Consider the following 27,987-nt stretch of genomic DNA (forward strand, 5'->3'; position numbering starts at 1 on the left):
TATGCATGAAACATTTCATTAAGAAATCATTTCTTCCTCCATGTTATTTTTATATCAATTAATATAATTCCAAAGATGTTAATAAGGCACTATGATAGATTCTAAAAGACCTCAGAGAAACATATTTCCTTGAGAAATACATGCAAGCAAACAAATATTATACTACATTGTTATTCGTGAAATAATAAAAATAGATAAAAGGAAAATGTAGTACCCACAAGGATGGCTAACTCTTTCTTGGGAAGATCAGATTGAGAAAAAAGATGAGACTTACTGAGTTTTAAAGAAGTAATAGCAATTTATCCAGAAACCAAAATTTGAAAAAAAGGAAAAAAAAAAAAAAGGAGCCAGGGGGACTTCCAGACAGAGGTAACAGCAAGTGTAAATGCTAAAAGGCAAGCCTGGACCAATTACATGAGTGCTGGGATTAATGACAGAAGACCTTGGCTTAGTTTCTGGATCTTCACAAATAGTTGTTACCACTGTATCAGTCACCTATTTCTATGATGATATTGCAAAACAGACAATCATAAAATATTGGCATACAACAAAAACCATATATATAGCTCACAAGTTTTGCCAGGTTTGGCTGACCTACTCCAAACTTATCAATTTGGGGATCAGCTGGCTGTTAGATGATATACAGTGGCTTCAATAATTTGCTGGGGTGATGTGAATCTGTTCCACATGTCGTATCCTCTAACACACTCATTCACACATGTCCTTCTCATGGTGATAACAGAGGGTTATGGCACAAGCAAAGATGCAAGCACTTTTCTAAGACTGTGCTTAGATCATGTTTGCTAACATTCCAGTGTCTAGTGCAAGTTACATGGCTAGGGCCACAGTTAGAGGGGAGGAACCTCTAATAATGAAATGACAAAGGGTGTGAAACAGAAAGGAGAGAAGAGCTGGAGCCACTGACATAATCAATCAACTGCACCTACTTAATCTCTAGAGTTTGAGTTCCTTTTCTATAAATGAAAAACAAAACAATTCTTCCTTCCTGACATCTCATGGTTGTTGGGAGAAAATGTATAAAAGGTGTTTTGGAAGTACTTTGTCTGAAAATAAACAGGTAAGTAGTCAAAGTTGTGATGGAAATCTAAAAGATTGGTGTTACTCTGTTCATGGTTTGCACATCAGCTAACCACACATTTAAGCTTCACCTCCTCTTCCACTGCTGCAAACAGTGCCCTGCTCTTTGAATCCAACTCACTCCAAGTGGTTCAGCCATGTTCGCACTCTCAGAGACAGACAAAATGCACAATGTTTGTTTGAGACTATGTTTTGTTCTAGAATCAAGGTAGTACATTTTCTAGAATGTAGTCAATAAAAGACATCTAAGTTAAACAGTGGCATGCATCAGTGACATCAGCAAAATGGTAGAAGAGAAAGTTTCCCAGCAAAACTCTACCAATAAAAATACACCTAGAAACTATTCAAAAACAAGAATACCTCCCTGAATACACCAGAACTCAGAGGAGAAGCACAGAAATCCCCTGGGCCCACAGAATTGAGAGAAGCTGCAACCAATAAGAGAAATAGTTATTTCAGACTGCACCACTCTTCCCTCAAGCCAACATAACACTACTCAGAGAATTTCCCTAGGCCCACGGTTGCTGAGGTGAGAGGAGAGAATTGGAGGTGGGGGCTCACTCTTCCCAGCAGTCTGGAATCTTCCTGAAAAGCCCACTCTGTCCCTGTCCCATGGGAAACATTGGGATTGCTAATATGGCTGAATCACCTGGAGTGAGTTGGATTTAAAAAGTGGGGTACTGTTTGCAGCAACTGGTGCCCAGATCTTGGAGGGAACTTGGCATTCTAATCAGCAAAGACACCATGTTGACAAGACTGGCTGGTATGACAGTGCTGCAGGGGAAACAACAGGTAGAGAGGCCTGAATCCCTAGCCACCTTTTCCACAAATTCCATGTGTTCACATGAATTCTCCTGGCCCAGAAACAACTATAAGGCAAGGATTAAGTTCCAGCACTCATTTTAGTCTTCACCAGACTAGGAAACAATGGCAGGATAGCAATATGGTTTTATGGTAGCTTTTGAGCTCTGGTGCTCTTGATAAGTCTTCCTCAGCATTAAAAACAATGGAAAGGCATCAATTTAGTTCAAGAGTAGTATTTAAGTTCTGGTGTCCATTATAAGTCTTCCTCTGATGGGGAAACAATGACAAGGTCGTGACTTAATTCAATGCAATGTTTCAGTTCCAATGTTCACTGGAAGTTCTTCCCATGATGGGAAGTAACAACAGAGTTTAAGTCTCATATTAAAAAGTAAAGGTCTAACACCACCAAACAACACACAACAGCCACAAAAACTGGAAGAGATGGCTGCCTCCTCAAATGTACAGGCATCAGAGTAAAGATTCAAGGATTGTGAAACTTGGGGAAATATTACATCACCAAAAGAAACTGACAAAGCTCCAGCAGTGACAAAAATATTATTACATAATGGTAAAGGTGCCCATTCAGAAAGAGGATATAACAATTTATGTACCCAACACTGGAGCATCTAAATATATAAAACAAATATTAATAGAATTAAAGGGAGAGATTAGCAGCAATACTTTAATAGTAGGGACTTCAGCATCCACTTTCACCAATGAAAAACTTTATGATAAAACCCTTTATGATAAAACTCTCAACAAACTGGGTGTATCATGAACATGCCTTAAAACAATAAAAGCCATATATGACAGACTCACAGCTAATACATCATACTGAATGGGGAAAAACTAAAACCCCTTACTATAAAATCTGGAACAAGATAGGGATGCACACTTTTACCACTTTTATTCAACATAGTACTGAAAGTCCTAGTAAGAACAATTAGGCAGGAGAAAGAAATAAAAAGTATGCAAACTGCAAAGGAAAACGTCAAATTATCCCTGTTCACAGATTTTTTTTATATTTAGAAAGACCTAAAGACTCTACAAAAAAAAAAAAAAAAAAAAACAGAGCTAATAAATTATTTCTGTAAAGTTGCAGGATACAAAAATTAGCATTTCTATGTACCAATAGTAAACAATCTAAAAAAGAAATTGAGAAAGCAATCCTATATTCAACAACTACCAAAAGAATAAAATAGGAATAAATATAACCAAAGAAAGATCTCTAGAATAAAAACTATAAAACACTGATCAAAGAAACTGAAGAGGACAGAAAAAAATGGAAAGATATCCCATGCTCATGGATTGAAAGAATTAATATTGTTAAAATGCTCATACTATATAAAGTGATCTACAGATTTTACACAATCCCTATGGAAATACCAATGATGTTCTTCAAAGAAATAGAGAAAACAATTTTAACATTGTAATGTAACCCCAAAAGACTCCAAATAGCTAAGGTAATCCTAAGCAAAAAGAATAATACTGACATCAGCACACTACCTGATTTTAAAATGTACTACAAAGCTATAGTAAGTGAAAGCACAATACTAACATAAAAATGGCCACATAAACCTTGGGTAAACAATGCATATTGCTTCAATGCATATTGAAGAGACAGTCTCTTCAATAAATGGTGCTACGAAAACTGGTTTTCCATACGCAGAAGAATAAAACTAGATCCCTATTTCTCACGTTATACAAAAGTCAAATCAAAATGGTTTAAAGAATTACATACGAGACTTGAAACTACAAAACTACTAGAAGAAAACATTGGGAAATGCTCCAGGACATTGGTCTTGGCAAAGATTTTTGGGGTAAGACCTGAAAATCACAAGGAACAAGAGCAAAAATAAAGAAACTGGACTACACAAAGCTAAAAGGCTTCTGTACAGCAAAAATAAATAAATAAATAAATAACGATAAAACAACATAGCAAAGAAACAAAATAAGAGAAAATGTTTGCAAACTATCCATTCAACAGGGATTAATAACCAAATTATAAAAGGACCTCAAACAATTCAGTAGCAAAAAAAAAAAAAAGCAAATAATCTAATTTTAAAATGGGCAAATGATCTGAATAGACATTTTTCAAAAGAAGACATAGAAATGGCCAGCAAGTATATGAAAAAATGCTCAACATCACTATTCATAAGGGAAATGCAAATCAAAACCACAATGAGGTATTATTTCACCCAGTTAAATGGCTTTTATAATATATATATATATATATATATATATATATATATATATATATGCTGTTAAGGATGCAGAGAAATTGGAAATCTAGTACACTCTTGGTAGGAATGTAAATTAGTATGGCAACTATGGAAAACATTATTGGGGCCTCTCAAAAAACTGGAAGTAGATCTAGCAATCCTGGTGCTGATCCAGCAATCACACTAATCCAGCAATCCCACTGCTAAGTATATATCCAAAAGAAAGAAAATTGATATATCAAAGAAATATATCTACATTTGAAAGTTTCTTGTAATGCTACCCACAATAACAAAGATATGGAACTGACCCAAGTGTCTATTAACAAATGAATGGGTAAAGAAAGTGTGGTATATAAAATGGAATACTATACAGCCATAAAAAACTTGTCATTTATTGCAAAATGGATGAAACTGGAGGTCATTAGGTTAAGTAAAATAAGCCAAGCACAGATGGATAAATATCACATGTTCTCACTCCAACATGGGAGTTAAAAATAAAATTGCCTCACAGAGACAGAGAGTAGAATGATGGTTATTAGAGGTTAGGAAGCACGGGGGGAGGGCTGATGAAGAAAGGCTGCTTAATAGGTACAGCCACACAGAAGAAATAAGTTATATGTTTGATAGCTCAGTAGGGTGACTGCAGTTAATAATAATTTATATTATATTCCAAAACAGCTAGAAGAAAATATTTGGAATGTTCATAACACAAAAAATGATAAATATTTGAGATGATTAATATCCTAATCATTCCAATTTGACTATTACACATTGTATGTATGTTTCAAAATATCACATGTACCCCATAAATATGTGCAATTATTGTGGATTAATAAAAATTAAAGGAAAAAGGGACATCTAAATAACAAGCTCTGCCCCAGAATATGGGGGCATAAAGTGAGATGAACTCAAAAATACTCATGATAGCCACTAAAAAATCAACAATGGCTACTTCTGAAGAAGGCAATAGAATTAGAGAGGAAAAAGAAATAATATGTTTGTTTATGCTATAAAAATTCTGTTTGAGTTTTACAGTGAGAGTAGAGTTATGTATTACTTGTGAGATTAAATAAATGAGTATGATTTGAAGAATTTTTTTAAATTATACTTTAAGTTCTGAGGTACATGTGCAGAATGTGCAGGTTTGTTACATAGATATACACATGCCAGGGTGGGCTGCTGCATCCACCACCCTGTCATCTACTTTAGGTATTTCTCCTAATGCTATCCCCCTCCAATCCCCCCACACCCTGCTATCCCTCCCTTAGCCCCTCACCCCCTAAAGGCCCTGGTATATGATGTTCCCCTCCCTGTATCCATGTGTTCTCATTGTTCAACACCCACTTATGAGTAAGAATATGTGGTGTTTGGTTTTCTGTTCTTGTGTCAGTTTGCCAAGAATGATGGTTTCCAGCTTTATCCATGTCCCTGCAAAGGACATGAACTTATCCTTTTTTATGGCTGCATAGTATTCCATGGTGTACAAATGTAACATTTTTTTCACTCAGTCTAACATTGATGGGCATTTGGGTTGGTTCCAAGTCTTTGCTATTATGAACAGTGCCACAATAAACATGTGTGCGTGTGTCTTTATAATAGAATGATTTATAATCTTTTGGTTATATATGCAGTAATGGGATTGCTGGGTCAAATGGTATTTCTAGTTCTAGATCCTTGAGGAATCACCACACGGTCTTCCATAATAGTTGAACTAATTTACACTATCTTACACAACAATGTAAAAGCATTCCTATTTCTCCACATCCTCTCCAGCATCTGTTTTCTCCTGATTTTTTAATGATCACTGTTCTAACTGGCAATGAGATGGTATCTCAATGTGGTTTTGATTTGCATTTCTCTAATAACCAGCGATGCTTTTTTTCATGTTTGTTGACTGCATAAATGTTTTCTTTTGAAAAGTGTCTGTTAATATCCCTTACCCGCTTTTTGATGGTTTTTTTTTTCTTATAAATTTATTTAGGTTACTTCTAGATTCTGGATATTAGCCCTTTGTAAGATGGGTAGATTGCAAAAATTTTTCCCTTTCTGTTGGTTGCTGGTTCACTCTAATGATAGTTTCTTTTGCTGTTTAGAAGCTCTTTAGTTTAATTAGATCCTATTTGTCTATTTTGGCATTTGTTACCATTGCTTTTGGTGTTTTAGTCATGAAATCCTTGCCCATGCCTATGTCCTGAATGCTATTGCCTAGGTTTTCTTCTAGAGTTTTTATGGTGTTGGGTCTTATGTTTAAATCTTTAATCCAACTGGAGTTAATTTTTGTATAAGGTGTAAGGAAGGAATCCAGTTTCAGTTTTTTGCATATGGCTAGCCAATTTTCCCAGCACAATTTATTAGATAGGGAAATCCTTTTCCCATTGTTTGTTTTTGTCAGATTTGTCAAATATCAGATGTTTGTAGATGTGGCATTATTTCTGAGGACTCTGTTCTGTTGCATTGGTCTATATCTCTGTTTTGGTACCAGTACTATGCTATTTTGATTACTGTAGCCTTGTAATATAGTTTGAAGTCAGGTAGCATGATGCCTCCAGCTTTCTTTTTGTTTTTCTGTTTTTTGTTTTGTTTTGTTTTGTTTTGTTTTTGCTTAGGATTGTCTTGGCTGTGGGCTCTTTTTTGGTTCCATATGAAATTTAAGGTGGTTTTTTTCCAGTTCTATGAAGAAAGTCAACGGTAGCTTGATGGAATAGCATTGAATCTATAAATTACTTTGGGCAGTATGGCCATTTTCACAATATTGATTCTTCCTAACCATGAGCATGGGATGTTTCTCCATCTATTTATATCCTCTTATTTCCTTGAGCAGTGGTTTGGAGTTCTCCTTGAAGAGGTCCTTCAGGTCCCTTGTTATTTGTATTCCTAGCAATTGTTAATGGGAGTTCACTCATGATTTGGCTCTCTGTTTTTCTGTTATTGGTGTATAGTAATGCTTGTGATTTTTGCACAATTGATTTTGTATCCAGAGACTTTGCTGAAGTTGCTTATCAGCTTAAGGAGATTTTGGGCTGAGACGATGACTCTTCTAAATATAAAATCATGTCATCTTCAAATAGAGACAATTTTATTCCTCTTTTTATAATTGAATACGCTTTATTTCTTTTTCTTGCCTGATTACCCTGGAAAGAACTTCCAATACTATGTTGAATAGGAGTGGTGAGAGAGGACATTCCTGTCTTGTGCTGGTTTTCAAAGGGGATGCTTCCAGTTTTTGCCCATTCAGTATGATATTGGCTGTGGGTTTATCATAAATAGCTCTTATTATTTTGAGATATGTTCCATTGACACCTCATTTATTGAGAGTTTTTAGCATAAAGGACTGTTGAATTTTGTCAAAGGCCTTCTCTTCATCTATTGAGATGATCATGTGGTTTTTGCCTTTGGTTCTCTTTATGTGACAGATTATGTTTATAGATTTGTGTATTTTAAACCAGCCCTTCATCCTAGGGATGAAGCCAACTTGATCATGATTTTGAAGAATTTTTATGAAGTAGAACTAGTTAAGTTTTTCCATAATTTCCATTTCAACAGTTCAAACATTGATATAAATATTGAGTTGTTTTTATTCCATTGTACCTTTACTGCATACATATCTATGTATTCACACTGTTTTTATTTGACTGATTCATGTAATTTCAAGAGGCCAGGAAGTAAGTTCTGGTCCCACCTATTCCATAATCAAGTCTTTGGTCTTGAACAAGTCGTAACATTGGTAATTCTGGTTTATTCATCTGTAAACTAAAGATTTTTCTTTAAAATATAACATCACTTTAGGTCTAACATTCTATAATTCTGGGAAGAAATAGTGTATCTGGAAATGACCTAGCTTATCTGAAAATTATCAGAAAATGAACAAAAGAAAAAACAAAAAAGGAAGAGTTGATTTGGAGTTTAATAAGTAAGCAAATTTAAAAATTAATTTTAATTTATTCATTAAAAAAATGAAAATTATGTACATTTAACTTGTCAAACATGTTTTATATATGCATACATTATGAAGTGATTTTTAATAATTTATATATCTATAACCTTATATAGTTTACTTTTGTTTTGGTATAGTAAGAACATTTAACATCTACTTTTTACCAAATTTTATGTATACAATATAGTATTACTAACTACAATCACCATAGTGTACATTCAATTCCTAGGACTTATTCATCTTATAATTGAAAGCTTGTACCCTTTGACCAATATCTCACCATCCTCTTCACAGCCAGTCCCTGGCAACCACCATTCTACTCTGCTTCTACAAGTTTGATTTTTTGAGATTACACATAGAAGTGGAATTTTATAATATTTGTCTTAATGTGTCTGGCTTATTTCATTTAATATAGTGTCCTCTAAATTCATCCATGTTGTCATAAACAGCATTATTTTCTTCTTTGTTAGAGCTGAATAATATTCAAGGGCATGTGCCTGTGTGTGTGTGTGTGTGTGTGTGTGTGTGTGTGTGTGTGTGTCTGTGTCTGTGAGAGAGAGAGAGACATTTAAGTTCCTTCCATGATTTGGCTATTGTGAATAGTGCTACAATAAATATAAAAGTGGAGATATTTCTTCACATTACTGATTTCAGTTCCTTTGGATATATACCCAGGAGTGGAACTGATGGATCACATAGCAGTTCTACTTTTAGTTTTTTGAGGAAACGCTATGCTGTTTCCCATAATGGCTTTATCATTTTGCAATCCCACTGTCAGTGTACCAGGGTTACCTTTTCTCCATATCCTTACAAACACTCATTATTATTTAACTTTTTGATAATAGTCATCTTAACAGGCATAAGGTGATAACTCATTGTGGTTTTGATTTGCATTTCCCTGATGATTAGTGATGTTGAGCACGTCTTCATCTACTTTGTAGCCATTTGTATGTCTTCTTTGGAAAAAACATCTGTTCAAGATCCTTAGCCCATTTTAATTGTATCATTTGTTTTTGTTTGTTTGCTACTGAGCTGAATACATTTCTTATATATTTTGGAGATTAACTCCCTATCACATATATCAGCGGTCATGAACATTTTGGCACAGGGACCAGTTTCATGAAAGACAATTTTTCCACAGGTAGTGGGGAAGAATGCCTTCAGGATGATTCAAGAGCATTACATTTATTGTGTACTTTATTTCTATTATTATTACATTGTAATATATAATAATATAATTATAACTCTAATCATAATGCAGAATCAGTGGGAGCCCTGAGTTTATTTTCCTGAAACTAGATGGTCCTATCTGGGGGTGATAAAAGACAGTGACAGATCCCTTGCATGTGTAGTTCACAAGAGGGTTCATGCATCTATGAGAATCTAATGCTGCTGCTGATCTCACAGGAGGCAGAGCTCCGGCTAAAATGTGAGTGATGCAGGGGGTAGGGGTGGCTGTAAATCCAGATGAAGCTTCATTTGCTCACCTACCACTCACCTCCTGCTGTGTGGCCAATTCCTAACAGGTCATGAACCAGTTGGCATAGGGGTTGGGGGCTCCGATGAATATGGCTTACAAATACTTTATCCCATTTTATAGGTTGCCTTTTCATTTTGTTATTTACTCTGCTATGCAGAAACTCTTTAGTTTGAAAGAATCCCATTTGTTTAATTTTACTTTTGTTGCCTGTGCTTTTAGAGTCAAATTCATAAAGTCGTTGCCAATACCAATGTCAACAATCTTTTCCTCTGTGTTTTCTGGTAAGATAGTTATGTTTTTCAGGTCTTACATTTAACTCTCTAATGTACTTTGAGTTAGTTTTAATGTATGCTCCAAGATAAGGGGCCAATATTATTCATTTTCATGTGGATATTCAGCTTCTCTAACATTGTTTATTAAAGCGACTATTCTTTCACTATTGTGTATTCTTGGGACCTTCATTGAAAATTAGTTGACCATATATGCATGGATTTATTCTGGGGTTCTCTATTCCATTCCATTGGTCAATGTGTTTGTTTTTATGCCAATACCATACTGTTTTGATTACTATAGCTTTAAAATATATTTTGAAATCAAGTATTATGATGTCTCTAGCTTTGCTCTTTTTTCTCAAGATTGCTTTAGTTATTTGTGTTCTGTTGCAATTACAATACCATCAATTTTTTAGTTACTTTTTAAGTGAATACTGGTGTAACAGATAATGATGATCAAACTATCAAATATCTACCACTCACAGTTTTTTAAACCAATGAAATACATGTAAGTGTAATAGTGCAAACTAATTAACATAATGAAGTTTTAGGTTCTAAGTCAACTTTTCATTTTTTATTTTTCTATGCTTTGGACATATTCATTCATCCAACACTTAGTAAGAATCTACTTATACTATCTAGTCACCAGAGAGACAATTCATAAAGCTGGTCTGCTCTTTCTGATTTCACTTAGCCTATTTCTGCACATGAATTGTAAACTCTATATTTCATGTTTAGTTTGTTTTCATGCTGCTGATAAAGACATACCCAAGATGGAAAAGAAAAGAGATTTAATGGACTTACAATTCAACATGGCTGAGGAGGCCTGACACTCATGGTGGAAGGCAAGGAAGAGCAAGTCATGTCTTACATGGATGGCAGCGGGTAAAGAGAAAGAGCCTGTGCAGGGGAACTCCTCCTTATAAAACCATCAGTTCCCATGAGACTCATTCACTATCATGAGAACAGCATGAGAAAGACCTGCCCCCATGATTCCATTACTTCCCGCTGGTCCCTCCCACAACATATGGGAATTGTGGGAGTCACACCTCAAGATGAGATTTGGGTGGGGACACAGCCAAACCATAACAGTCTGTTTGCTGTGAGGATTACACAAGATAGTGGAAACAGAACTGACATTCAGTTTAAGTTCCAGAGGCAGGATATAAGTGCAGTATGTCAAATGTATGTGTGTCATATCTCAATTCACTGTCTAATCTTGGCCAAATTGCTTAATCTCACTAATCCTCATTTATCTCAACTGCAAACTTTACAAATCATTGTATATGTCTTTTATTGATGTATGAAAATTTTCTCAAATTTGCAAGCAAAGAAGAAGGAAAGTGCCTTTTTTACTCAGCTGACTGCTGCCTTCGGATGCTTGGCTCACAAAGCAAAATGCTACTTTAGTTGTGCTGCTCTTGTGATTCATGTAGCAGAAGCAAATGTGCTGAACAGAAAAGAAAGATAAGCAAACACTAAATCAGTCATAAACTGGGAGATGGTCTCAAGTGGAAATGCTGGGTAGAAAGCTACAGGTATGCTGCCCTGAAGGGGCCAGGGCAGAAGAGAGGCATCCACTATTCCTAATCATGGCTCACTCACTGATTCTCGGAGCATTCCAGAACAAAAATAAATTGACTATTTAGCCATGGCAAACAAAATTATGAGATACAGCCAAGTCACCCCCAAGAGCTAACCTAAGAGAAAAATAAAGCAAGAGGGCAGGATTGTTATTTTTATTGTTATTCAGTAGTTTATCTTTCTGTTTGTCTGAAGTTTTAGCAGCCTTGAGACTTGTTGCCTGGGGTCTATGCTGTGTAATTGCTTACCTTTAGAATAAACCTTCTACTGATATTTTTGTACCCAGCCCAACTTGAATGAAGGCCAAATTGGACATGCTTTAATATTTAATCCTTCTGAGTTCTCTAATTAAGTAAAAACTGGCATTTTAAAAGTTCCTATGTGATGAGAATTTGAGGAGCTGTGCCAAAAGGCTTACATCACTGGAGGTAAATTTATGGCTGTTTTTATTCATTTGCATTTCATCAGCCCAGAATTGCTGACTCTAGGTTCAGCAAGGACCTTACTGCCTGCTTGCTCTGCAGGGTACAGTACACTGCTGGTGATGGGCAATGACTCAAGAGAGACGTTTGAGTTCTACAGTCCACACGTCATTTTTCACCTTGAAGTTTGGCTGTATAGTCAATTATATAAATAAAAGCCAGCATTATTCTAATGCCATGGGCTTAAAGGGATCCTCCTTTTTTTTCTGTAAGAGGCTCTATAGCATCAGTTCTGGCCTCAGCTGACCTAGTTCAGCACCAATCCTGACAATTACAGTGAAATCGCATCTTAAGGTGAACAATGGGTCTAAGCTAATTATATCATGATCATTATTACATTTGGAAATCCCATGTAAGACAGTATCTTACACTGTAGTGGGTTCTAGAATCTGCTCATAAGTATGCATAACAACCGACTCCAATAATAGACTGAAGAGCCTAGAGAAATTACCTCATGTCTCTAAGCATCATTTCACCCATGCATGAACTGGCGTTATTAACAGAGCCTACCTCATAGGGCATAGGAAGGCTGAAATGAGATGACGAATGTGAGGGCCAAGCACATAAACCAGCACAATCAATGATAGCTACTAGTATTAACAGATTGTTATGGGCTAAACTCGCACAATGGGCTGTTGGCTACATGTACAATGGCTAAACTCATTCAATTAGCCATTTTGCAGATAAGGGAACTGAGTCTAACTCCAGGCAGTTAAGGGGATAGCTAGTAATGCCAAAAACTTGTTTACCGTGTACTGTAGTAATCCAGATCATATATGATAGAGCCAGCTCTGCCCAGCTTTGTCATTTATGGTTTCCATAGACTTACAGAAGCTGGTTAGCTACTCTAAGGATTTTAAGAGCTCATAGATATAAACCATTCAGTAGTACTTAGCACATGATGAGCTCCATCATGATCATTGTCACCATTGTGGCTATTACTATTCCATGCTTTGTGTGGAAACACCAACAGTGTTGGCAGCACGAGTAGTGAAATAATTTATCTTACACATAAGGAAGAAACGGACTTAACTCCACAGATTACTCAACACAAAATAGGATTTGAAGGAGATTTTCAATAAGACAATTGGAAGAGGCTCAGTGAACTGAAAAGGATAGACTGCTCCAGATGAATAAAGTAAGAAGACATGGAGGTCAGGTTCATAGACGAGACAAAATAAAATGACTTGCATGAAAGAAAGAAAAAGACAAGAAACAAAGAGGTCGAACATTTACAGCAGAATAGCAATGATTTCTTTGTTGGAATTCTATAATTCGTTGGCTTGGTCTCCATGGTATCTACAAGTAGATAGATACTTCACTTGGAGACCATGACAATAGGCCTTACTCTTTTATTATAATAAATGAGACAGAAAAATACCAAGGTACATCCAGAGGCTCAGAAAATGAGTGCTGCAGTGCTATTTCATACTATTGCGGAGCAAATATAATTCAGAAAATTATTCCTTAGAAAAGAAAATAATGACCAGAAACTTAAAATTTTATGAATAGTGGATGGGTAAAGTTGAGCATAGGATACCAGAGAGAAATAAGGAACAATAATTTTTATTAGCCATATTCATGTGGGGAGGTGACAGATTGTATTTAGCCCTGAGTTAGGATTTTTCAAGCTCACTTTCACATTATTTTTTGTGACCTGGAGCAAGTCCCTTCTTCACACTTATTATGGGCCTAAATCGTCTTCTTGCCTAGATCAGGAAGGAACACAGTATAATGTTTAGATACAAAGGCTCTGAAATTAGGTTAAGTTCAGAACTCTCCTTTATGCCTATTTCCTGAGTTATCTTGACTACATTAAACTCATGCCTTAGTTTCTCATGTGAAAGTTGGAGATTGCAATAAATATTGCTTATTTATTATTGTTTGAGGTTTAAATCATATGATTCACGTTAAGGTGCTAGCAAAATGCTTGAAATATGGGAAGTATTTAATCAATGGAAACTACCTGTATTTTTATCTATAAAAATAAAAGAATGGACTAAAAGATTTCTAACATCTCCTCCTGTTTCTCATTTTTTCTCTAGCCTGTTCTCCATATTTGTACAGTCTCCCAACTTTGGCATCTCTCTTCTAGTTTATTCCCTAGCTCCCACCCGCAAACCGAGAGGGTAAAAGAAATGTTAAGATGTCCAGTGTGGAAGCAGAAATGTGTGTGAGGGAAGAAGGAGCAGGTTTCAGTCCCCTGCAGCCACCACTAAGCTTGCTAGAAGTTAAATACAAACGTTTGAACCCCACAGGGCACACGAGGAACGTCTTGTTTTAGAAAATTCAGCTGACGTATTTAGCTTGTTTTTTTACCTTTTATGAATGAATAGGACACAGAAGCCATAAGACTGTTTGTGGCTTGTGAATGGAATAATATGCATGGATGCATTTTAGAAATAGCACTGTTCAAATGGTGCTGTTGTCGCTGCTGTTGCTATAACTGTGACAAGCATTTTGTTTATAAACCCAAAGGTTATGGGGCTGTTTGTTTTATTTCTATAAACTGGCACTAGCTTTTTGGATTAAACTATCATTAGGTTTGAGTAATGCCTGTCTTATCTACAGCTTCTCAAAGAAGAGAAATCTTTCCTAGAGGCAGTTATATATTAGAGAAAAATTAAAAATAATACACTTGAGATAATAACACATACTAGAGGTAAGTAAACTAGAGATTAATAGTGCAAGTTCTCAGGTTTCTGGATTCGTGTCCTTGATCTGCCACATTCTGGTTGCGTGGCCTTGAGTGAGTTATTTAATCGCTCCAAGCTTCAGTTCTTCCATCTTTAAAATGGGGAAAATGATTGTATGCACCACGAAAGGATGCCGTGAGGATTCAACAAAGTGATGAATTTAAGATCCTGGCACAGTGCCTGGAATGACGGAGGCACACAATAAATGTTAGCTATTATCATTATTAAAATAATAGAAGACATAATATAGAAATCATAAATATCTCCACTTTAATGAGATGGCAGATACACAAAGTCTGGATAAAAGGGATGTGGAATGGAGGAAAGTGGCAAAGAAGCAGTTGGAATGAGCAAAACTCAGCTAAAGTGAGAGAGGTGGCTTACGCTTTTAATCCTAGCACTTTGAGAGGCTGGAGCAGGCAGATCATTTGAGGTCGGGAGTTTGAGACCAGCCTGGGCAACATGGTGAAACCTTTTCTCTTCTAAAAATATACACACAAAAATAGCTGGGCATGATGATGCATGCCTATAATCCCAGCTACTTGGGAGGATGAGGCACGAGAATCACTTGAACCCAGGAGAAGGAGGTTGCAGTGAACCAAGATGGTGCCACTGCATTCCAGCCTAGGCAACAGAGTGAGACCCCATCATGAAAAAAAATTAAAAAATAAAGTGAGTAGGTGGGCCACTGGCCAATTTTTATAACCTTAGGCTTACAGGGTCTGCTCCAAAAGTATCTGTCCCTGGGATAGGATCTAAAATAGGTCCAAATGTCATACTGTTGCTTCAATTTGAAATTTTGCAACCAAGGCCTTCCCATTACTAGTCCTAAAAAGAAGCAAAGAGCTTTAGTAGTCAAGACCTCCTGCAGGGAGACTGATACTCCAGTGCAGCTAGAAATAAAGTGTGGCATCACACGACAGCCTACATCTGGACAGTGCCAGGAAGCCTGCTGAGATTTCTTAAACATGCCTCTGTTTATTGACCTGCAAAGATGGCTCTTTATAAGTGACCATTAGGATTTTAGAACAGACAGAAAATTTTGAAATAGGGGACAGCAAGTATTTCCTGTGTGGGCCAGGTGGTAAAGATCTTCGGCTTTTTCGATTTTCTTGTCTACTTCTCTCTACTGCTGTAGTGCAAAAACAGCCATAGACAATACATGAATGAATGGCATGGCTGTGTTCCCATAAAACTTGATTGACAAAAACTGGTAGCAGGTTAGATTTGGCCCGTGGACTGTGATTTGCTGACCCCTAGTCCCTACAAGAGACTTGATGCAATGACTCAAGTTGTCAGAAGAACATGGGCTAAGGCTCATATAAATCAAACATGATGTCGAAGAATACTGTTGACTAGAGATTAGCTGATCTAACATACAGGGCTTTAGACTGAAAATGAAGGGAGAGGCAGCAAAGTGCTTAAATTTAAATGGAGGAAGCAGCTGCTGTGGAAGAAAATAGGAATAACATGAAAAAGAATTGCACCATAAGATGTACTCAGTAATTCACATTAGAAAAAATACAGGGTGGACATGAGCAACATTATTTTCAACATCTTTTTTCTGTATTCTAATATTCAGAGCATGAATAATAACTAGGGTAAACATACATTCTTGCTTTCTGGGGCAGTCCTGGCGTGTCTTTTGTCCTCATGTGATCATCAATAGTGTCACCTTTTAGAGAACTGTCATAGTTTGCACTGTAAATTACAGGATCACATCTATAATAACCAAAATGATTTTGAAGTTGCAGCACAAATAGGTATATATTAGTTGGATTTTCACAAGACTTGGACAATAATACAAGTCTATACATGCAGAATGTCGTGCTAGATAAGGGCATGTTAAGTACTTCAAGTCTGATTTGGTTTTAAATCCAACTTTATCACTTTCTGGTCTTCTTAGACAAGGCGTTTAATCTCCCTGAATCACAGCTCCTTGTATGTAATAATGAATAATAAAAGTAGCAATCTCATTAGATGTAAATGTATTAGCATATAATAAATATTCTAAAACATTAGCTGTTATTTTATTATCATTACATATTCAGATGGAATCAATTGGTTGTGTGGAGACAAAAGTCACCCTTCACTTACAGAAGAGATGCCTCAAGAGGAGTCATTTTCTTGTCACTGGAGATAAGCAAAGACGTAAGAGGCAGTTCATTGGGGTATTATAAATAAAATCTTGCTACTCAAAGCCTGGTCTATAAACCATGACATTTGCATAAATTAGCAGCTTGTTGATGCAAAATCTTGAGCTCCCAGCTAGACCTACTGAATCAGATTCTACACTTGCAAGAAACCGCAAGCAGCACATTTAGCCTTGCTATAAAGCAGCAGTCCCCAACCTTTTTAGCACCAGGGACCAGTTTTACCGAAGGCAAATTTTTCATGGATGGGTTGGGGGGGGGGTGGGTGGTGATGGTTTTGAGATGATTCAAGTATATTACATTTATTACTAGATTCTCGTACAGAATGTGCAGCCTAGATCCCTCACATGTGCAATTCACAATAGGGTTCATGCTCCTATGGGAATCTAATGCCAGTGCTGATCTGATAGGAGGCAGAGCTCAGGCCATAATGCGTACTTGCCCACTGCTCACCTCCTGCTGTGTCGCCTGGTTCCTAACAGACCATGGACCATTACCCATGCATGGCCCGGGGGTTGGGGATCCCTGCTAATCATCCACTGATGACTCACACATTAGCTGATGATTAGACTTACAAAGCCCCTTCCGTCCTTGAGAGCACCTGATACTGTGGCATCCACAGGTTTTAAGTGGATAAAGTAATGCAGTGGGAAGGAGCTGTGAATTCAACACACACCATAGCCTATGCCATTCGGCAAGTTAGGAACAATCCTTTCCAGCCAACTCCAAATAGCATAATACCAGGTCCAGTGACCACATTTCACTGATAAATTAAGTACTAATCTCAGATAGGTACAGATGTAGCCCTCAAGTGAAGCATACTCAGCATTGGGATTATTTTTTAATCTGCAGCATTACACCTACCTTGGACATAGCAACTTGTTTATTTCCCAAGTTTGCCTCATTTTGTTTTGAGCCATTTCTCTGCTTTCTGGGGAATGTCTGTTTGATTATTCTCCATGTAGGTACTCTGTGTAGAGTTCAATATTCTATTAATACTGAACAATTCACATACAAATAGATAGTTTAACCTTAGATATTTCCCCAAGGCCTAAAGAGTTTGATGCTAATATAAACAGACTTGGAAGAGCTGGTGAGGCATTTAGCTGAAACTTTAAAGAAATGCTTCTCTCACTGGGACTTCTTGGTGATGGTTGTAATGCAGCTCAAATGCTTAAGCTCTTTGTACACTTTTATCCTTTTTCCTTGATGCAGGCTTTCTGACATCCCTGGCTGTCTGAATTACACACACACAAGGTGGACTATGCTGGCCCATTTAAGAGCTATTGATGGGTTGCATCAATAGCTCTTAAATCCCTTTTCTGATTCTATTATTCTGTGACTGCTGAGTAGCCCATGGTTATTTTTCATTAGAATCTCACACACAGAAAGAAAGAAGAATATATTATTTTGAAAGAATTAAAGTAACAAAGGAAAAAAATAATTTTAAGGGGAAAAATCGACAGCAGAAGTTGTGATAAAAAAGCATCAAATTTGTAATGTATCTAACCTAAGAGAATTTCATTAATTATCTTAATAATAATAATTCACTTATGCCAGTATTTATCAAGCAACTGCAACATGCTCAGCACTGTGTTTGTTGTATAACAATGATAATAATAAGAGCAGCTAACATTTGTTGAAGACTTAACATGAATGAAATCGCCATGGGTACCACCCTCATGGAAATTTATAATCTAGCAGGGAAGGTAAATTGCAAAAATAATTCCAAGTGTTGTCAGTGCTATGTGAAACTGTAGGTATAATGGGAGGTTGTTACAGGTCTAGGGGTCAGTGAAGGCTTTCCTGAGGAGGTGACATTTAAGAGTTAGCTAGACAAAGAAGTAGGGATGAGGTCTCATAAAATGATTTGGGAAGGATTCCCTCATTTTGTATTGTTTGGAATAGTTTCAGAAGGAGTGGAACCAGCTTTTCTTTGTACATCTGGTAGAATTTGATTGTGAACCAGTCTGGACCTGGACTTTTTTTGGTTGGTAGGCTATTAATTGCTGCCATGGACACAGAGAGGGGATCATCACACACTGGAGTCTGTTAAGGTGGGGGCGTGGGGAGCTAGGGAAGGGACAGTGGGGGCCAGGGAGGTTGGGGAGAGAGAACAGGGGGAGAAATGCCAGATATAGGTGAAAGGGGGGATGAGGCAGCAAACTACCTTGCCATGTATGTACCTATGCAACAATCCTGTATGATCTGCACATGTACCCCAGAACCTAAAGTACAATTAAAAAACAGAGTAGGGATGAGGAAAAAGAGTGCCCCAGGCAGATTGAAGACTTATATGCAAGAGCTCTGATTGAGCAAAATGTATGTTTTGGAAATGAGAGAACTGGCAACGCTTGGAAGGCCACGAGGCGAGTAGGACGACAAGCCTAGGAAAAGGAAGGCAGGAGTCAAACATGCGGAACCCTAGAGGCCAAGTGAGGAGTTTGGACTTCATCCCCAGGGCCTTGCGGAGCCACTAATGGGTACTAAGCAAGTGAGGGACATGATCATATTTGAATTCTAAAGTTTCTCTGAGTGGATTAGAAAGGAGGAAAGGGAATATGTGAATGGCAGAAATGACAGTGACTCGAACAAGAGCAGCGGCAGTGTTTGCAAAACAAATCCACGTGGGAGTGAGGTCCCTGTCAGGCTAATAAAATGCTTTCTCTTCTGAAGTCTGGTTACTTGCTAACCCCAGAAAGAACTTTTCATTCTCAGGACCTGAGAACCTTTGCCTTCACAGAGTCGATGAGAAGATGATGAGCAAACACAACAGAAAGTCACGGAAAGGAAAAACGCAAAGAGCTAGTCCTCCACTGGAATTCTGAGCCTAGGTCTGCGGGCTCCCTGACTCCTTCCACGCTTTGGGAAGGAATAATGTTCTGGTGCATTCTGAAGAGAAAAAAGACCCAGAAGAGCAGGGTTTCACTACAACAGGTCATAGGCCATAAAAGTATTCTCATAACATAATGTGAAGAAATCTACTTCTGGAAGAAATTCTGTTTCTTGATAGAAAGGTATTTTAATTAATGATTCTACAAGCTTTCACCTTAAAGAGAGGGTTTATTTAGAAAGCTTGAGTTATAAGCTATACTGTTAGCATAGTTTGTGCTAAGTGAGATGACAAAGCTCTCACCTTCCTCTAGGTTCAAAGAACAGTTATCAATTACTCATCAAGCATTTTCTTGAGCAACTGCACAATAAAAGGCATTAGAAATACAAGGATACATTAATATTATTCTTGTTTACATGGAGCTTCCAGTGAAGAATCTGAGAGTCTAGACACTAATCACATGATTACACAACTAAATTTAAAACTGCAACTGTGATGGGTTCCACAAAAGATAGGTATATGTACTATAAGGGCTTACAAAAAAAGAATCTGGCCTATACAATAAGTTAGGGAAGTAATTACTCAACTGAGAGCAGAAGAATGCATATAAATTAAATGAATAAAGCAGGATAGAAAAAGAGACTAGATAAAATGAATTAACTTAACAGACTGATACAGACTACCGGCCAAGTGCCAAAGGTCGTGATAAGTAACTTGTATTACATAAACAAATGAAACTTAGTCTACAATTAGGGAAAATAGCTGAAGCTTGTTAATTTCTAGTCATGAGAAGTTGGTGTTACTTTAACTATCCAAACCTCAGTGTTTTAATCAGCAAATTAAGAAAATAACATCTATCTTGTAAGATTATTGTAAAATTTTGTAAAGCCTTTAGCTCACTGCCTAGCATATAAGTAGCAAATTTTGTAATGACCAGACTGAAGGAGTCGGTATGTCCTAGTATCAGAAACAGTGTTCCACAGTTGTCAAAAGCTGAATGCCTTTGATCAGGCTGAATTCAAATCCGAGGTACAATTACTAGTTCTGTGACTTTGGACAAATGACAAACTTTCTGGTCTTCAGTTTCTTTATGTAAAAAGATAGACGTTATCTACCTCACATTTCTTGGTAGGAACAAAGGAGATAATGCATGGAAAGGCCAAAGATTGCTTAAATAAATATTTGCCTATATATTTTGAATGCCCAAGCTACCATATCAGCACAGATAAATAAGTAGTTAATTTTTAAATTGTTTTTGTTCTGAGTAGGAGGGTGAAGTTAGGCAAAACCAATGACTTCACATAGAAAATTTTGACCTAGGTCTTGAAAAGTTAATAGGCGGTGGACAGACAATGCTGATAAATTTGCCTTGCTTAAGCCATAGGACTGCAATTTGCTACTATGAGAAGAGCCCAGGGGGTTCAAGGTATAAGGATAATATCTTTAAAAGCTTGGTGAGGTCCTCCTAATAAACATCGTCACTTCGGTTGTCATGAGCTAGAATGCAAGATGATATGGTAGGTAATAGCATATGCTTTGAAACAAGATAGACACGGGTTCCAAGCCAGTTCCTACTTATAACTGCCTGATCTTATGCCCGTTACTTCACTTTTCTGAGCTTCAGTTTACTCATCCCTAATAGGAAGTAACAACAGTGCCCTCCCCGTGAAGCTATTATGAGGATTCAGCATGATGATGCATGTAAAGCTCTAAGTTCCATGTTTGGCACATAAGTGTTTAATAAATGCTAAATATTGTTGTTATTGTTGATGTGGCATTAAGGTTATGCTGGCATAAAGCATTAGAATTTGTTCAGTGCGTGGAACAATTACATTAAACTCAGAGTAAGTTATGTTACCTACTTAACAGTGGGATACCAAAGAAATACAATGAACAACCAGGCTGTGAGAGTTCCTATATGGCAGTGATTGCAGGGATTTATCTTTGAGCCCTAGTAACTTTGAGAGCTGTACAGAGTAAGCCTTCAATAAATGTTGAATACATGAATGAATGATTTAGCTAATTTTAAAATAACAATTTTTTCTACTTACAAACATGGTAAGTGTTTCCACAGATAATCTGTAAATAAAAAATACACTTGTAAATTCAACTCCAGTGGGTTTTCCTCCAAGGTGTGTGTATTTGTGTGTGTGTGTATAATATATATGGGAAATCATGGCATTTAAATAAATGTATATGTACTTAATTTTGATTAGACCATATAAAAGCTTTTTTCCACCTGTCATATGAGCATTTGCCTTGTTTTATGAAGCATACTTTATGAACATGATTTACACGTTGCATTACACTCTATAAGAATATGCCATATAATTTATTTAACTATCACCATATTGTTAGACCTTTACGGGGTGTCAAAACTAATTCATTTTCAAATATATGTTATTGTCACTATATTCAGTGAGTTCTTAATCATTTTCAGGATAAGCAACTTAAATACCTATTAATAAAAGACTCTGCATTATCTCCCTCCTAGATGAAAATTACAAACACATTTACAAAAATTATTGCCTACTATTTCAGGAGGTTTATAAACTCCATGAAGCCCATCCATAGATTTCTGTCCCCAGGGAATCACATCAGAACTAATTATATAAAATATGTTAATATCAAGCAAAACAAAAATGTGCAAAGACTTGACTATAATTATTGTGGAGATGCATCATCTCTAAAATACTGATGACTGCAGTAATATGGCCCAATCGCAGTTCATTCTCATTTTTTTAAATAGTCCATGCTTTAGATTACACATTAATGCTTCTCTAGAACTTCCATTGAATAGTAATGTTTCATGTGATATATCTTTATTCTCCTTAGTGACAGACAGTCTCTGCAGGACTGCACACTCTTTTCTCTCAGTGACAAAGTTTGGCTGTGTCCCCACCCAAATCTCATCTTTAATTGTAGTTCCCATAATTCCCATGTGTTTTGGGAGGGATCAGGTGAAGATAATTGAATCACGGGGCTGTTCTCGTGATAGTGAGTGAGTTCTCATAAGATCTGATGGTTTTATAAGGAGCTTCTCCCTTCACTTGGCACTCATTCTCTCTCCTGCCACCCTGTGAAGAGGTGCCCTCTGCAGTGATTTTATGTTTACTGAGGCCTCCCCAGCCATACAGAATTGTAAGTCAATTAAACCTCTTTTCTTGATAAATTACCCAGTCTCAGGTATTTTTTCATAGCAGTGTGAGAACTGACTAATCCACACGGTGAGGTGTCTTCTTGCATCCTGGAAACCTATGAAATTATTAGGTCTACTTCTGCCACCCTCCCCTCTGTCACTCCAAATTATCTTACATGCCATTCCATTTGAGCAAATATACAGCATGGCTCAGCATTGGATAATACAGTTATTTAAAGGAAAGAGAGCATTTTATAATAACACCAAAAATAAATTCAATAAACAGAATGTAATATAGCATAAAGATGGCTAAACACAAAAGTGATGTAGTCACAGCATTAGGGCAGGTTTATTATAATCTCAGAATGCAAGGTTTTAACTTGGCCTTTGAGTCATTCTAACCAAGGAGTATCATAATCTTTATTATGAATATATCCTGTCTGATATGCAATTTACAATAATGAGACTGATTCTACATGCCAATTTGCACAACTTCTAAAGAATTCTAATAGGTTCTCAATATAAAACAAAAACAAATGTTTTGTATTTTGGTTTGTTGTTTCCATCTGCCTGCTTCTAAAGATAGAGCAGTTTCTGATGTTAAAAAGCATGTATCCATGTCTGCACATTTCTATGTACATGCTTCTGCCTGTGGGCGTTAGAAAAGTTCTGAATTATCTCAGAAGAAGCAATTTCTTTATAGACTTAAAAGAAGAAAAAAAAGTTCTGAATTATTATCAAGTTTGAAAGAATTATGGAAAAATGTTAAAAACAATTCTAAGAATATTTTTTATTTAAGCCTTTTCTTTTTCTCCCTCACAGTTGCATCATCCCTCCCAAGGATTCCGCTTTGGAACTGTCCGAGAAAGCAGTGCTGAAGATTATGTGAGACAGAGTTTCCCAGAGATGCATGAATATATGAGAAGGTACAATGTTCCAGCCACCCCCGATGGAGTGGAATATCTGAAGTGAGTGTCAACCTCTTGGATCCAAAGAAAAATTCTCACTGAAGAAAAGTAATTTAGCTACTGACGTACTGTTTTTCAGTTTCTGAAAATGACAGACAAATATACCCACGCTGCATTCAGTAATATTTTACACTGTGTGACATCCCAGGAGATAGTGTGAAATAGTGTGTATTTAATTGTGTGGCCTATATTACTTGTGACCTGCATAGTCTCAAGTTGGCAATAGCTTTGTTCAAAGAGCCAGTGGGACCATTAGCATAGCAGATGGTGGGGGAAGTAAATGTTGGCTTCACATCACTTGAGAAAACAATGGTGCTGAAATGATCAAACACACAGGGAATGTGGCCAGAGGATAAAGCGTCCCAAGGCAACCTTTTCCTTCGCAGTGAATATATCTCTAAGCCCATGGAATGCCTTCTAGTGCCACAAGGAAATGGAATTTATCTTAGAGATTTTCTGTAGAAAGGAAATAAGATAGAAGACAGTGATTCCCATGCCTGCATTTTTCTCATCAAAATTTATAAGAAGCAATCAAGAGAAATCACATTGCCATGGAAGATTATCAGAGCCTGTAATTCAATGATGTTGAATGTAAAGGCAGACGGTGCAATGATGGGTCTGCTCCATCTAGTCTTCCTGGGAAAAGGGAAAGAATGGTTTCTGAAAAACATGAAGGCATGAGGGTGAGCAGTCGTCTCTCTCCTGGGTGAAGGAATCCAGATAATAACAGACATCCACACTTCCAATTCCTAGAATTGTGCAGCATCAGGAAACTGGTTTCTCCATGGTCAGCTTCAATAATCTCCCCAATGGACAGCAAGACCTGCCACCTCAAATTCTTTTTTAAGGAAGAGTAGAAATAAAGAAATAATTTCATGGAACATAAGGGTTTTGCCTCTCTCAACAACTTTAGAAATAGGCCACTTAAAAATGTTATGGACTCTTAACTCTAGCTTAGAGAAAAAGCCTTGTTCTCTCATATTTGCAAAATCCTATATGATGTGTAAGTACTATGAAATGCCACTTTTAATTTTGCAAGAACATCAACACATTAGAGTCTCTCTCTGACAGGAAGTTTAGAGCCCCTTTGCCTCCCAGATCTTCTTCTGTATTCTCTTCTTCCGGCGAATTTATGGTTGAGAAAAAGAATAAGTTGTCAGGGTAGCAACAGCTTCCAGCTCAATAGAAATGGCAGACAAACTAGGCTCTACTGACAGTGTGAAAAAGGATGAGAGGAGCAACTGCTGCAGTCCCCAGCGGTTCCACTCCATGCAGGGCATTCATGTATCCCAGGAGCTTTACCTGAGAAGGCACACCTGCCCAGCGCTGGCCCCACCCTAGCCTGAAGAGAAGCAAACGTGAAGAAAGCAGCCACAGATGATGAAGGCCTGAAAGAAGTCCTTTTTTTTTTTTTTTGGTAATACAGCTAGCAAGTGGCAGAGTGAGGACTAGGACCAGGTCTCTGGAATGCAACCACTGCTTCAGACTTGTCTAGGAACCATGAAGGGAGAGTGGGCCATTGAAGGTTAAAGAATAGTCCATGTTCCAGCAACATCTATGTTCCAGTTGGTATCTGAAGGCTAGTTAGAAATGAAGCAACCCCAGCCTCATCCCAAACCTATGGCATCAGAATCTTCATTTTAACAAGCTCCCCAAGCAATTCACTTATTGAGATGAAACTGAAATATAGGCAGAGCTTATCATTAATGCCCTCTCACCACTTCTCCCTGGGCCTTAACGCTCCACTTTCAGTCTAGCCATTTCCTATGCCCTTAGCCAACACTTCCCACAACCACAGTCTTCATGTTACCTCCCTGGCATCCCACAGTCTTCATGTTACCTCCCTGGCATCCTATCTACAAGGCAAAACCCCTAGCATTGCCCATGCAAGGCAGGTTTCTACATATTGAACCTGTCATTTCCCTCTCCCATCAAGATTCCCCTGGACTTAATTCTACTCTCTCCGGGCACTGCATTCTCATTAACAGTTTTCCAAAAAACATAACCTCCATTAATATTCTTATTCATTTTGTTATGTTAATATGTGACTATTTTCTTGTGGTGTGTGATATGCATTTTAAAATAATGCCTAAGAAAAGACAGGGCATGATTCTATAATAGAAATAACCACTGGGGGCCCTGCGAACCACAACAGTGATTCATCCAGTCTAGAAGCTACTTGTACCTGGATGCCACTTGGCCATTTCCTCACCAGTGACTCAGGGTCCAATGGGAGTCTGACAGCCGACTGCTTCTTGCCTTTCATGTAACTGAAATTCATCATAGCTATCTATACTTTCCAGTCCAAAGTCAAGAGTAGTTATTTAAGGAAGGATACCAGAGAAATTAGGCTTTATGAATTACTGGTTTTAAATAAACTGAAACGAACCTCATCTTTTTCACTGCCGTATTGCTACCACAAATATTTGTGGAATATTGGCAAATGATAACTTGTTGGTAGTTAGCTCTCAAGGTACATTATGGTATTGTGGCAGTCGGACTTTGACTGGAGAAACAGCTTTCAGATCGATTTTTATTTTATTGCCAAGATTCCATTAAGATTCCTTATCATCAACTCCTAGGAGACAATCCACATCCATTCCCAACCCTTTCTGAAGCTTCCCACTGCTGTAGAGCTGGGGGGTGCTTCATTCTGGTTAAAGTCAAACGTGGGCCTCATTGTAACTTAAATCTGATACCCCTTGGAAAAGGGCATGCATTTTAAATTGGGTATTTTACTTATTTGAATAGTAGGATAAGAAAGCAATGTTCATTGGTACCAAAAAGGGATGCTGACCTACCAACTATGTGTCTGTATGTGACCCAGTCAAAGCCATTCCTGTAAAGATGTGTTTCCTGCCCACTGACGAATCTTCTGGTGTGTAGAGATGTCTTTCTCTTTTTGATTTTTTATGAATTATAGTCATATTCTCCTCCGTTTAGAGGCCACACAGTTTTGAATTGGAACAGCCTCACCCCTAAGAGAGCATCTAAGAGACAAAGGACTGAGCCCAGGAGGGATAGAAAAGAGTTGTTCTTTTTGCAAAAGACTTGTAATTTTCTACCCTTAGAGTTGTTCTGTTTGAACAACTGTAAGGGTGGAAAATCTTTCTTTTTTTCAAATTAATAAATATTCTTCCTTCTAAAAAATAAACATCCACACTTACACAATAAAAAGGACCTGAGATAGTTATCGCGTGAGAGAGAAAGAAGTATAATACAGAGTTCTAATTCTCAAAAAAACTTACATTTAATTGGGGAGATAATACAGTGCACAAAATAGTTGTTTTTCTGGTCTTTACAAAATCCATTCCCTCTTTTTGGTCACAGCATTCTACATTTCTTCATCCCTCTTCTACTCTCATTGATTTATGTGCGGCTTATCCCACCCCTGGCTCCAGATGACACCACCCAGCCGATAAGAGTAATAGCCCGTTTCCATGGTAACAATATCTAGGGATGGGCTCGTGACATAGTCACAATAAAAGCAAATTAGGCCAAGAGTTCTTCTGAAACTTTTCCTGATAGAAAATCCTTTCTTAAATGGATTTATGTTTTTCACCTTTCCAAAAAGAATTGTAAGTGGCTGAAAACAAAGAAGCTGTTGCATGTATTTTAGACAGTTATTTCCATTTAAAACTTCTCCCTCCTTGCCCTCTTTTCAAGTGGAAGCCCTGGTCCCAACACTATCTATGCAACCTGGTTGAAGTTACTTCAACCCTCTGAGCCTCAATTTCCTCATCTTTTATAACATAGTCATTCTGAGTGATAAAATGTATAGAGAACAATGAAGGCAATGCCTAATAACAAGAAATCACTCTAACGGTATAAGAATGAACCTTCTCTATGCACCTTCCTATTCAATTCAGAGTGGCTCCTGCTTTATTGATGGATTTAGAAGTAATGAAAGAAACTGGTAGATAAACGCACTGGAAAAATGTCATAATCTTTTATAAGAGTGTCTATTTCCCCTGGTCTATAGTCTAGAGGTCAGTGAGAAGCCAAGACAGCTAAGTCAGCAGCTAGGTAGCCTGTGCTGCCCTTTGTGTCCAGGTTTCTGTCCCCTAAACAAAAGCCTGCTGTCAGCCTTCGTGCTTCCTTCCCATTAATGAATCATTTTCACTTTTCTCCTCTGGTCTTAAATATAGGAACGATCCAGAGAAACTAGACGCCTTCATCATGGACAAAGCCCTTCTGGATTATGAAGTGTCAACAGATGCTGACTGCAAACTTCTCACTGTGGGGAAGCCATTTGCCATAGAAGGTATTAATCAGTCACTCTTGATTCACTTTTACTCAGGATGTGTTCAGTTTGCCAACCT

General features: G+C 37.3%; 1 protein-coding gene across 1 annotated transcript in view; it reads left to right on the forward strand.

Annotated features, from left to right (window-relative positions):
- GRIN3A (glutamate ionotropic receptor NMDA type subunit 3A) overlaps window positions 1–27,987 on the forward strand; it is a 164,086-nt gene that overhangs the window by 88,270 nt on the left and 47,829 nt on the right. Inside the window, exons 4-5 of the mRNA XM_017527772.2 lie at window positions 23,520–23,665; window positions 27,814–27,929. Coding sequence (XP_017383261.1) covers window positions 23,520–23,665; window positions 27,814–27,929 — 262 coding nt within the window. The remainder of the gene's footprint in view (window positions 1–23,519; window positions 23,666–27,813; window positions 27,930–27,987) is intronic.

Source organism: Cebus imitator, unplaced genomic scaffold (assembly GCF_001604975.1).
Source record: "Cebus imitator isolate Cc_AM_T3 unplaced genomic scaffold, Cebus_imitator-1.0 Scaffold51, whole genome shotgun sequence".
Classification (NCBI taxonomy): Eukaryota; Metazoa; Chordata; class Mammalia; order Primates; family Cebidae; genus Cebus; species Cebus imitator.